Source organism: Rhagoletis zephyria, unplaced genomic scaffold (assembly GCF_001687245.7).
Source record: "Rhagoletis zephyria isolate East Lansing unplaced genomic scaffold, Rhagoletis_zephyria_1.1 Rzeph_scaffold_15542, whole genome shotgun sequence".
Taxonomy (NCBI): domain Eukaryota; kingdom Metazoa; phylum Arthropoda; class Insecta; order Diptera; family Tephritidae; genus Rhagoletis; species Rhagoletis zephyria.
The window spans coordinates 1-12,870 of NW_016172609.1; the positions used below are offsets into that span (position 1 = coordinate 1).

The following is a 12,870-nucleotide window of genomic DNA, read 5'->3' on the forward strand; positions in this document are numbered from 1 at the left end:
ATAAAATTAAAATCATTTTTCACTTAAATTGCTTTCGTGAAATTGGCTGAAAGATATTAAAAAAAAAACTAACTTAAAAACTTATGAAATAAAAAAAAAAAATTATTTTTAAAACAATAAACACCAAACCAAAGTAAGTAAAAGATTAAAAAAATACATTAAATACGTTGCTAAGAATTAGATTAAATTAAGAAATATATACACCTATCTGTTTAAAAATACAAAATCGGAGAAATTAACTTAAAAAAGAAAAAAATTCAGATAAAAACACAGAAAAATAATCCGCTGCGGCAGGACTCGAGCCCGGTCTCTCGATCGGCACGCTTGAAGAAAATCTATAAAACTTTAAAGAAATTTGAATTCAAGGCTGGTACAAAGGAAATGAAAGGGCTTGGCACATTCCACCCTTCCAATTTGAGAGAGGAAATACCAACCTCTGTTTCTTCTCCGACTACAGGAGTCCTCCAGGAAGCCTCTCAAAACGAGCTATATATAAAATTATGGGTAATACTATAACAAAAAGTCCAAAAAAAGTTCCAAACTTTGTGCAAATATTCATAAAAATTTTGCACTCCCGAATTACCTGTACATATCGCGAAATTCTCGTATGAGTAATTTTTTGTCCAAAGTTATGTTTTCTTCTACACACCACAATGCATTACCTTGCAAAATATTGTAGCTGAAATGCCTATAGTTATGCCAAAAATTTACTGCATAAAATAAAATTAAATTAAAAAAAATTAACAAAAATTTTGAAAAGTACAAACTATAAGTTCGCGCAATGGAGAAGAAAATGAGCAACATCTGCAGAAAAAAAGTACAAATAATCAACAAGTTCCATCTTCGAAATTGCAAAATTTATAGCAAAATTCAATGGGCTACAAAGCTGCGTAGGGTAATTAAGGAGTAAATTTAGAGTTAACGAAAAGAACTTCTTAACGTTATTTTTTTCAACTCTATATCTCACCTAATTATTAGTTATATACTTATTGTGCATGTGTACTTTCAAATAAATACAAATATAAGCTTATTTCTAAAGGAAAAAGTTTATATATGAGAAAAAAATATATAGCAAAAACTAAACAAATTTTTTAAATTAAAATTTTATCCGATAAAGCCATATTGGATCCGCCATTTTCAATTTAAAAAAATCTGACCTCAGATTTTAAATCATCGAATTCAAACACCCCCTTTATATATAACTTTTTTGGTGAAAAAGAAAAGATTATAAAATTTGGTAGCCATATTGAATCCTGCATTTTGAATTTAAAAAATCTGCTATCAGATTCAAAATCAGCACCCTCGAATACTCCCCTTTGATATAAGTTTTTGCTGAAGAGGAAAAAATTATAAAATTTGGTCGCCATTTTGGATGCGCTTCGGCTTTAACTTCGGAAAATCGTACATCAGCAATTCGTAATCAGCGACCTTGAAAACCCCGCTTATGTATAAGTTTTTGATAAAAGGGAAATAAGTATAAAATTTGGTCGCAATATTGGATCTGCCATTTTGAATTTCGAAAATCTGACATTATATTCGAAATCAGTGACCTCGAAACCCCCAAACGCTAAGTTTCCAATCAATTTGGTTACTTCTCGCCTCTTGGCCAGCAAACAGTAGTCGCCAGACCATAGTGTGATGTGAGAAATAAAAAACCGATTTAAAGACAAATTCGAGTCAATACACTCCTGAATTTCTGAGCTCATTGAAATTTGTTTTATGTATCCGTTTTGAATCACAGCGAACTGGGTTAAAGAGCTTTATGTGTCGGTATAAACAAGGTAATATTTAGAAAAACCTTATCTCACATTTTTGTTTTTTTTTTCGTTTTTTATTAAGTAGGTATTTATTTAGGGCTTGTTAGCTACCTGTTAGCTTTCGGATAAAGGTCAGTATGCAGCTCCCAAGAAAATGGGCAAGAAAATAATTGCCATTATTTCGTGTATGTGACCAAGGACTTGGTAGTCTTTCGCAACAATACCTAGCATCCCTCCGCTCAATACACACATACATATTTAGTTATTTGAATTATGCTGAAGTCGTGTCATTATTAACGCTTGGTTGAGCTTTATCCACTTTTTGTGTTTAAAGTACAAAAATGGCATCTACAGTTTAAGGTTTTTTTAAATTTATTTGTAATATTTTATTACGGATTACAAACTAAACTGCTCGAATCAATAAATCGAACGCTAACCTAAAAACGCGTAAAACTCCAATCACCCTATGCATTTGCCTCCGCCTCTTTCGCAGTCAATTTCATCAGCTCATCAGCCTTCTGCAAAATCAATTCAATAATCACACAATGTGGAAAATATGTACTCGTATATGCACTCAACATACCATTTCGCGCAATTTTTTCAGGCGTCTGCCTTGCTCCCGTCTATCGATCAACTGACGCGCTATACGCAGTCCGGTAAACGCCAAACCAATAGAAATCAACATCCATATGATAATCGAGCGCGAGTCAAAGCGGTCCATGCGCACACGCGGCCACATCAGCGGTGGGGGCGTTGGCATCGCAGGCTCGACGAACGTCTGCTATGAAGCACAGCACAAATTAAATACATATCAGCACACACAAACAGAAACCAAGCAATGCACCATGCTCAATAGCCATACAATTAGCATTTTTATTGCACTTACCTTATAGTCCACATCGCCGCTCACACCATGACGTCGCTCCCACAAATGCCCCGCATCAAGCACCACAATACTGCGCTTACGCTCGGCATCATAGCAATCAATGCCACTCACGTTTAGCAACGCCGCACTCCATGTCGACGCGAGTGTATAGTTGCGTCCAAAGTGAAAGTGGGCGGGCGCGCGCACCAATTCAACGATGAGCCACTGGCAATGCCACCAGTTGCCGGCCAACTCAACACGCCCGCTGCAGACGTGCAACGCATCCATGGCATCGGTATCAAGTCGCGTTAAGTGATTCTCACTTAAATCCAATGTGAGTGTGGAACGTGGCAATAGCGGCGAGAGATGAGCGATGAATGCGCCGGACGACAATTGATTCTGTGACATGTCCAACGAACGCAGATATGGTAGCGGGTCGAAGAGTTGGCCAGGTATGTCCGGCAGTGCATTACGTGATAAATTGATGCGCTGCAGTTGGGAGGATGCATCGAAGAGGCCAAAGGGTAGTTGGGTCAAATTGTTGGCGGACAGGTCGATCGCTTCCAGATTGATGAGCTTGTCGAAGCTGGAGATGGCCAGCAGACGAAGTGCATTACCGCTGAGATTGAGGTACTAAGAAAAGGCGAGAGATTGCGAATGGGTGAATGAGGGGACGCGGCAAATACGTATTTGAAGTATTGTTAGTGGAATGAGAAATGTGGAGTATTTATGGGGGATGACTTGCAGTGTAGTGAGCGCTGAAGTGTTAGTACGTTTTTCTGAGTTTAGCTGCTTTCTTTGTTGCAATTAAATGCACATGAGTTGGTCAGCGAATACTGTTACATATATTTTCGCAGAACACAATTTATTTGAGTGCGTCTGCTAGTGATGCTCCTCCTACTAATGCTGGAATGCAAGTGAAGCGTGCATCTGACAGTTCAAAATCCAATTCATTTCTTTAAAAGAATATTTTGCTGGTCTCTTTGCAACTTGCGAAAAGATAGTTTGCTAAAAGAAGCACAAATTTTATTGCCTCTTTTGCACACTTCAACAAAACCATTAGAATGCACTTGCAGTTGATCGTTTGAGCCGGAATTGATACTTAAGATTTGTGCATCGATGCAAACTGAGTAAATGATACTGACGATTGGTTAATTTTTATTTGTTTTTTTTTGGCTTAAACTAAAATACGTTTATCAAATACAAGAAAACTTTCTCGATAACATCAACAAAGGAATGATGAAATTAGCTTTCAGAGCAGCCAAGGACATAAAATAAATAGGTCCTAGGCCGTTTAAGAAGTCTATGGCTTTTCAAGTACATAAGTGTACCTGGTTTAGTGGTAAGCAGTGCGCGCTTCTACTCCGCATGTCCATGTTTCAAGCACTGGTCAAACTAACATCGCCAAAAAATATGGAGAAAAGGTTTTTTCTTAGCAGTGGTCGCATCATCAGCATCACACTCATCTATGCATCTGGATTCGTATGGAATAGTAACTTATGCCGAGAAGCTGGCTTTCGTATAATTCAGCATTCTCTTTGTCCTTTAAACGACAAGGAACTTTTTTATGAAACTTAATAAGAATATTGACTTGCTAGTATCGGACATATTTCTTGCACGTTTATTTGCCAAAAGTTCTTCAACGGCTCGGCGCCGGTGAGTTATTCGCAATCGTATGCTGCGAATGCCGCATTCTAATTAAGCCAGCCTTTCAACATAAGCTGCTATTCCATATGAACACAGAAATATGTACATATAATACGCGAAGGAATTGCTAGTTCAGTATAAAAGATCTGTACAGTTCGCCCGATTTTCAAAAATGAGATGTCAAATTAAAGCGCTTGGTCTGTAGATGTGTAAACTGGTTTTAAAAAAAGGAACAGTCCAGCACCTTCGTCTTGGTCTGCAGGCTGTATCGTGTCTCCGATAATCCGCCGCTAAATTTAAACGTAGAATACGTGGTATGGTTAAGAGCACATCCAAGTTAAAAACGAAAGCACACACGAAGAAAAAAATATCGATAACAAAAGCGATAATAATATCGACATCAAAATCGATAAAAACACAGATAAAAATATCGATAACAAAATCGATAAAAATATCGATAACAAAATGGATAATAATATCGATAGCAAAATCGAAAACTAAATAGATAACAAAATCGATAAAAAAGATCGATAACAAAACTGATAAAATTTCGATTGTTTATATCCTTTTCTCTATAATTACCTTTATTTTAATCTTTCGTCCTCTATTTTCATCTTTACTTTTGTCGGTATTCTCATCCTCATGAATGGAAAAGTCTTGAATTTTTGATTAAAGAAAACAAAAACAAAATCATTCGAGCGGTTCTCGAGCATTTTGAAAATATAAAAAATTTGCTAATTTCTTCAACAATTTCTCAAATTTCAATCTCAAAAATTTCAAATATTTCTATTGCTCCAAAGAACCTATATCCCGAAAATGTAGGTTTAACCTGCAAATCGTAAGTAAGAGCACTTTGAAGGCTCAAAATTGACCCCAAAATAAGCCAATATTTACCGTTGTTTCTTCGACAGAAACCAAAATGGTTTCTTACAAAAATGAATCTGTCGATCGGTTTGGAATTTTATCTTTGAAGCCACACCTCTCCGTCAAATCGCTTCATTAGTTCTCGTAAAGCTCTAAAAATTGCAACTATAACATTTGAGCATAGCCTCCATATCGAAACGTAAGACGTGTTCTACGCCAAAAGAGTTGCCACCTGTTGAAAGATTAAATTCAAATTATTTAATAATCAATGGCATCAAATCGGCACCGTTCGTTCGATTTTCCTAAATGAGGCGCCAAAGCAAAATGCATTAACTGCAGATATGCAATGAGGTTTTACTTTTTTTAAAAGAGTTGTCACATTTCAAAAAATTACATTAAAATTATAAAAAAAAAATATATCAATCATTACAATATGGGTATCAATCGAAATGGGTTTGAAAAGCTTCGTTTCTTAACTTAACTATAGGAGGGTTGCCACCTGTTTAAAAAGTCATATTAGGTAAGAGAAATATGTATCACCATGGGGGTGTCAAACGAAAGTGGTTTCAGAAAGTAGTTTGCAAATATTTAGAAGAGGGTTGCCACCTGCTTGAAATGTCGAATTTAGTTATACGAAATATCAAAATATTAATGTCAAACGAAGGAGTGTTAAGAAATCTTTAGTTTGAACTCTAAGAAAATTTTTGAGGGGTTGGAGGAAGGTTGCCACCTCTTTAGAAAGTTAAATTCAAATTATTTTATCAGCTAAATGAATTATTAAAATATAGGTATCAATCGAAGGGGGTTTGAAAATTTTTTATTTCTGAACTGTATTTAGTGGGGTCGCCACATGTTCAAAAATTAAAATTCCACTTAATTCATCAAATAATAAAAATATGTATGTATCGCAACTTCTGGCGAAGGAGAGTTAACAATGAAAATACTTTCGAAGAGGGCTGCCACCTGTTTGAAAGGTCTAACTCAATTAACTAATTCAAACGAAACAATTTTAAGAAATCTTTAGTTTGAGCATTTCGAATGTTTGAATAGAGTTGCCACGTGTATAAAAATTTACATTCAAATTATTCTGTAAGTTGGGTGAATTATAAAAAGATGGGTGTAAATCGAAATGGGTTGGAAAGGGATTTATTCCTGACCTTTATTTAGGAGGGTTGCCATTTGTTCGAACATTCAAATTCGAATTAGTTTATCAGTTTATTGAAAGAACTTTTTTCATCGGTATAGGGTGATCTGAAATTCGATGAAAAAAAAACATGCAAACATGCAACGGCTGCAAGGTTTTGATGAAATGTGGCAGTCGGATTTCTTATAACTCTGACTAACATTTGGAATATTTTTTAAGTTTTTGAAATTCAATTTCATGCGGGTACACAAGTAAGTTTTGTAGTTTTTTTTTGATGTGTAAACATCTTAGCTTTCGGTATGGTTAAAATTTACGTTCAAATAGTAGAAAATTTGTTAGTGCCTTTTATGTACACAAGCAAACATTTCTGGATTAATTCAGGCCTGTTTCTGGACCATTTCGGGATTAGTCCACGATTAGTTTAGAGCCATTCCCATTCGGGACCTATTCAGAGACATTTCGGGACTAGTTCTAGATGATTTCGAACCTAGTTCGTGGACATTTTGGGACTAATAAGGAACCATTTCGGAAGCGTTTCAAGACTTCTTCGAGCTCATTTGGGGACAAGTTCACAACTTTTTCAGAACCACTTTGGGGTTAGTTCAGAATCATTTGAAGCAAGTTCGAAACCAGTCACGAAATAGATCTGAAGTAGTCATGAACTGTACCCTGAACTGATCTCGGCAAAATGAATTAAATGAAATTAATGTTTAATTTCTAACCTAAATAACCTGGATGTATATGGATCTACACACGGAACTGAATAGCCGAACTGTACACAGATGTTTCCACATTGAAAAACCTTGTACTAAAGCCTATTTTTGCTGAAATGTGTTTTAAGCACACAAAAAACCGCTTGGAACTGGGCCGAGTAGCCGATTTCCTTCCAAAGGCCGAGAGTACACGGATACTTCATGTAAATTCCGCTTAAATTAAGGGGCCTGTCAGAGTAAAAATTTTGATAAACGACATTATTCCTAAAATCCTACAATTATATGACTCAACAAAATGAGAATTGTTAGAATGCATGTCTAGCTAAAGAAATCTTCTGGAAGAAATCGTATATTTATTAGTTAGTCAATTTGTTCCAATATTTAAATATGGGCGAACTGGTTATGTAGGCAGATTTTATGTACATTGTAGAAACCTTTATATGTATATTTCTTTATCGATTAAATAAAATTTTAATACATATGTCTGTTTGCGGAAATAATTGTCCTTAAGTGTGGTGCATTTAATTATTCATGGAATGCGCCTCACAGTGCAGGCAATTGGAGGTACGTACGCAAGTGTGTGTTTGATGAAAATGTATGTTAGTATGTACTATACATGTGTGCTTGAATGAATATGGAATTTGTGTATGTGCAATATTTGTATTTTAAAGGCCAACAAATATTTTATTAATATGTACCTGACTTTGTATGAATTAAAGTTCGTTGCTTTTTTTCGTACATAGAAAATGTGTGAGCAAAATTATACACTAGGGGTATTCTCTGAGTCTTGCAAAGGCGTTGCGCGGTGCACAGATGGCACGGTAAAAACTGGTTTTCGTATGGGACAGCTTTGCAAACCGTGCACCTTGCAAGGGATTTGCAAGACTCAGAGAATACCCCCACTATGTCTCTTAGAGGGTGTTTTAGTTAATATAGAAAATGTTTGCGATACTTTTTAGGTCATATATACATAATTAAAAACAAGTAATGTTTAAGCAAAAACCAAAACCGACTTCAATTCTCATATAAAAATTTAGGAGTACCGTTAATTTTTTCATGATCCAAAGAATGGATCGAAACCATTGGATTAGTATGGGACCACCTCTGAGACACTACCTTTCTGATGCAAAAAGAATCTTCGAAATCGGTTGACGTGGTCCAAAGTTATGCGGTAACATATATACAAAAAATAAAAAATAAAAAATATTCCGACGAATTGATAACCTCCTCCTTTTCTTGAAGTCGGTTAAAAAAAGAAGAGGTATATAAAATATTTGAACCAGTGATCGAAAATAATAGCTAGTTCGGGTTTTTTTAATAAACTAAATAGTAAAATTTTTTTTTTCAAATATCGTAAAAATATTGCCACAACTTTGCGCATCCTCCAAACCAGTTTTAAAATAATTAGATATTATGAAATTTTTGGACAAAAAAGATTTTCAATTACCGTAAATTTGTAACGTAAAATATTTAAACAAGTTGAGAAAACCTAAAAAAATATTTATCCGTATAATTTGCTTTCAAATTTTGATGGAGTCTTTTCCATTTAAAAGACATTACTTCAAAACTTTTGGGCATATTAAAAAACTATTTTTTTCGAATATCGTTACAACATTACTTTACATTTTACACTCATTCTCGAGAAAATTATTTAAATTCCTCAACACCTAAAAGAAATTATTTTTGTCAAATATCGTAAAAAATTTGTTCAATGTTTGTACACTTTTCAATCTCAGGTAGAAAAGGATTATCAAGTATTTGAACACAAAAGCAAATAAATGATTCATCAAATATCGTAAAAAGATCATAACGCATCTATATACAGATTTTGCTACTTTTAAAGAAAATAGTATAAAATGTGTGCAAACATTAAAATCCAATAAATTTTCGAATCTCGTAAGATTATTTTTATACATCTGTCCACAGATTCTCCAATTGTAAGAAAGTAAATATTACAAAAAAAAATTGTATATAAAAAAAGAATCAAATGCTATAATAAATTGGAAAGAAAAGCATTTACACACAATTTTTATACAGTTTAGCAAGGTATGTATATTAATATATTTGGAACTGGTAATATTAAAATTTTAAATATCGTATTAATATGCTCTCGAAGTTTTCTTCACTTTAAATTAATTTTCCCGAAAGTAGAGGATTTAAGCAATTTACTGAAAAAGGAAAAATTCGTACATTTTTTTTTTATTATAATTTCACACGCTTTTACCTGTAAACCACTTTCACACATTTAGAAAATATATTTTTAAGATTTTGTAATACCTTTCTTCACACCCTTTTTTTCATAAGTATTATTTGCACATTATTGCGCATTATGACGCGGAGATTATCTACGAACGATAAACGGAACTAAATCTGTTTGTACGCATAAATGCTATGAGAGGGGTAGTTCAATGCATATGTACGTATGTACATTGGGGTGGTCCAAAAATGCATGTGAAAAAGTAAAGTCGGAATTTTTATGCTCTCACCCCCTAGGATTGATCTATACCGAAAATTATATACCCCTATTTTTATTTTATTTTGAAAACAAAAAATATTTATAGATTGCTCAAAGCGCTCAAAGTTTTCCATGTATTTTATATGGGAAAAAACAACTTTTCGTAGAAATGGTATAGAATTCTTAAAAATCAAAATTTTTTCTATCGCAAAACTATGCTTCTCTACAGGAGATTCCCAATATTATTACCCAGTTATTTATTTAAACATTTTTTCATAGTAAATATATTTTATAGGGCCACCAAAAGGGGGGGGTTGTGAAATAACACTAACGGCAATAACGCAAATTTGCTTTATTTAATTTCTCGTTGAGCAATAAGACCAACTTTTATACTTAACAATTTGAGTAATAAGCAAAATAGTGCACATATGTAGGTAGTCCCCAGTTACATTTGACAAAAAGTAGTACATGAACAAGTAATGCGGATTATTCCTGCAATCCCGCGTCCGCGCCGCCGACTCCCTCGCTCCCGATCTTTTTCGCAATTATGTACCGGTGGCATTATAACCGTTTAGAAAAAGGAAAAATGATAAAATAACACTAGTTCACTTCTGAAACTGCTTTTTAATGTCCAAGTAATGGGAATTATTGCGTATTGTGTTATTGCATGCTGCATCCCACCCATAGTGGAATTTACCAGGTGCCACTGCTTTATTTGAAAATTTGCCTATAAAATGTGACTATAAGGCAGCCGAATGTCAGAAAATAAAGCGAGAAAGCCAACCTTTGTTGGAAATAAAGCAAAACTCAGATTTTGGATATTATTTCCATTTAAAAGTGAAATAAAGCAAATTTTGCGTTATTGCCGTTTGTGTTATTTCACCATTTCTACGAAAAGTTGTTTTTTTTCCTATACAAAATACATGGAAAACTTTGAGGCTTTGAGCGACGTCTAAATATTTTTTGATAAAAAAAAAAATAAAAAATGGGGTATATTTTTTCGATATAGAACACTCCTAGGGGGAGAGAGCATTAAAATTCAGACTTTACTTCTTTTGGACAACCCTACTGTATGTATATACATGCATAAATATAATTATAGTCTGAGCGTTTACGAATGTATTAACTTATGCGAGGGTGTGTGTGTTTTTTCGTGTGTGTGTGTGACAATTGATCGCCATTATTGCTCTGTCATTTGTCAAAGCACATCTGCATATATTTGCCTGGTGGCTGTATCAATAAGGCTTTGTTGTGGGATGTTGTAGTGTTTTGTTATTGTTGCGATGATGCATAAGCTGCTGGTCATAATGGTTATGCTTTTATTATTGCACACATTGTGTCAAAGTAATTTAAGTATGTGCCCTGCAGTGAAAAGCCAAACCAGTTAAAAAAAAAACTAGGTCATTAACTAGTATGTGCCTACCAATTTCTAAGAACCTATGCGTTTAGCGCCATCGGCCTTTCAATTACCAAAGCCAAAAATAAAACGAAATTAATTGCTTTTCTTACAAATGTCGGCTTTGGCGTCACCTGAAGACTACTGGTTCTGGTTTCGAGGCCGCATGGAGGTGGTTAAGATTTTTAAAGTTAAATCAATGTAAGTAAAAATAGTTATTTTTTTTTAAATATAAATAACAAATTTTAAATTCTAATTGCCTTGCAGAAAAAAATACATATGGGAAGAAATGCTTGTGACATAAAAAAAAGAATTAAAAAAATTAGTTTTTTTAAATTAAATTTAAAAATTACAATAAAAGCACTAAATAAACAAAAAAAAAATGAAATGAAAAATAAATAAATAAATGAATAATAAATAATTAAGGAAATCTCACCGCGCCAGGACTCGACCTTGGACCTCTGGAATACCACGCCAGTGCTTTGCTCTGTCGGCCATTGCGACTGTTGGAGCGCCGCGAGAAAAAAATCCATACTTATGCTTTTCACAGGGGATGAATCGACAGACTCATCAACTCGTATAATGCTTACGGTGACCATAAATATATTTTGAAAATGCAGGACAATTTTTCAAAAAATTTCGTAGTATAAAAATAACAAAAATATACTACATATATATATTCGTCGTCATTTGAATAGCGCACCCTTTTTTTGATTTTCTACCATACAAAGTATGCTTGATAAAATTTTCATATGGAAGAAAATGCGCTGCACCGTCAACAAAAAAAATTATGGTTTAAAAAACTAAAACCTCGCTATTAAAATTTCCATTCGTACTCTCATCAGGTCACTTTAAGAATGGAAGTTTAAGGCAATTCGCATTCGTACTGTCATCAGGTATGTAACTTGAGAATGGAAATCGCTGCATCTTTTAAGCGCATCAATATTACATAGTTACATCCCGAGCTAATAAAAGCGAGGTAAAAAACAAATTGTCGCCCCTATGTTTATTTTTTTTAATTTTCAACAATTTTTAAAATGGGATGTAGACGTAGAATATGCTATATTTTTATAAAAAGTTAATGAATATTAAACAAACAAAAGGAAAACTGTACCTACTAAGTATTAAAAGGATGCGCTATTCAAATAACGAAGAGTGTATATTTCTTAATTCTTAATTAATCCAATTTTAAACTTTAAACATAAATCACATTTGCTTCATTGGTATTAATCTTTTAGTAATGAATATTTACAAAATTATAATAAGGCATATTACATACTACTTTACACGTAAGCAAATTTTTTAGGCAAACTTTGGGTCGTTGAACACGAAAAAAATACCCATGGTTTCAAAGAAGTGTTTTCTTCGAGATTTGTTCGAAACGCGTATTTTTAGTACTTTTTCCGTAATTCCTCAATATCTCTTGAAGCGACCAACAGTTCGTAAGGTATTGATGTGCTCTTTGCAAAAATATATATTTTTTGTGCAGATTGTGTTCCGTAACATCTACATTTCCCATCAGATTTTCATTTACTGTAAAAAGAAAATGATTGAAATTTCAATTTTTCGATTTTGGTCGCTTGTAACACTAATAATTTTCATCGAAATCGGCAAAGTAATATATTTTTGTAAGAGGACTGTAGGTCGCGTCTGTTGATTGGATAATTTTTTCATGAGATATTGACGAATAGGTCCGAAATGTACCAAAAACCCGGTTTTCGAAAAAATTATGAAAGCACTTGTTTGAAAAGAAAATTGGCTTGGAAAATGTTTTTTTTCTTAAGCGATTGCCACAAAATTTGTAGGATATATTTGATGCTGATCTTCAATTTCTCGTTATCCGTTGTCCATAACCGTACAATATTTAATATTTGAACCTTCAAAACCAGCTTACCCTTACGTAGTCATCAATTATTTAGTTATCGACACTGCTTTTATTTCGATTAGGTAACGTTAATTTTAAAATATCGAAGAAAATGCGGGAAAAATCAGTACATTTTGGGGGTTTTCTGTTTTGAAAAACTACGCA

At 33.8% G+C, this 12,870-nt stretch overlaps 1 protein-coding gene across 1 annotated transcript; it reads right to left on the reverse strand.

Moving 5' to 3' along the window:
• Positions 1 to 2,152: 2,152 nt before the first annotated feature.
• LOC108379080 (uncharacterized) lies at positions 2,153 to 3,255 on the reverse strand (the record flags this gene model as incomplete). The annotated part of the gene is made up of 3 exons (XM_017635397.1): positions 2,153 to 2,275; positions 2,341 to 2,538; positions 2,644 to 3,255. Coding segments are annotated over 3 exons (864 nt in total), but the record flags the coding sequence as incomplete, so codon positions are not given.
• Positions 3,256 to 12,870: the final 9,615 nt, after the last annotated feature.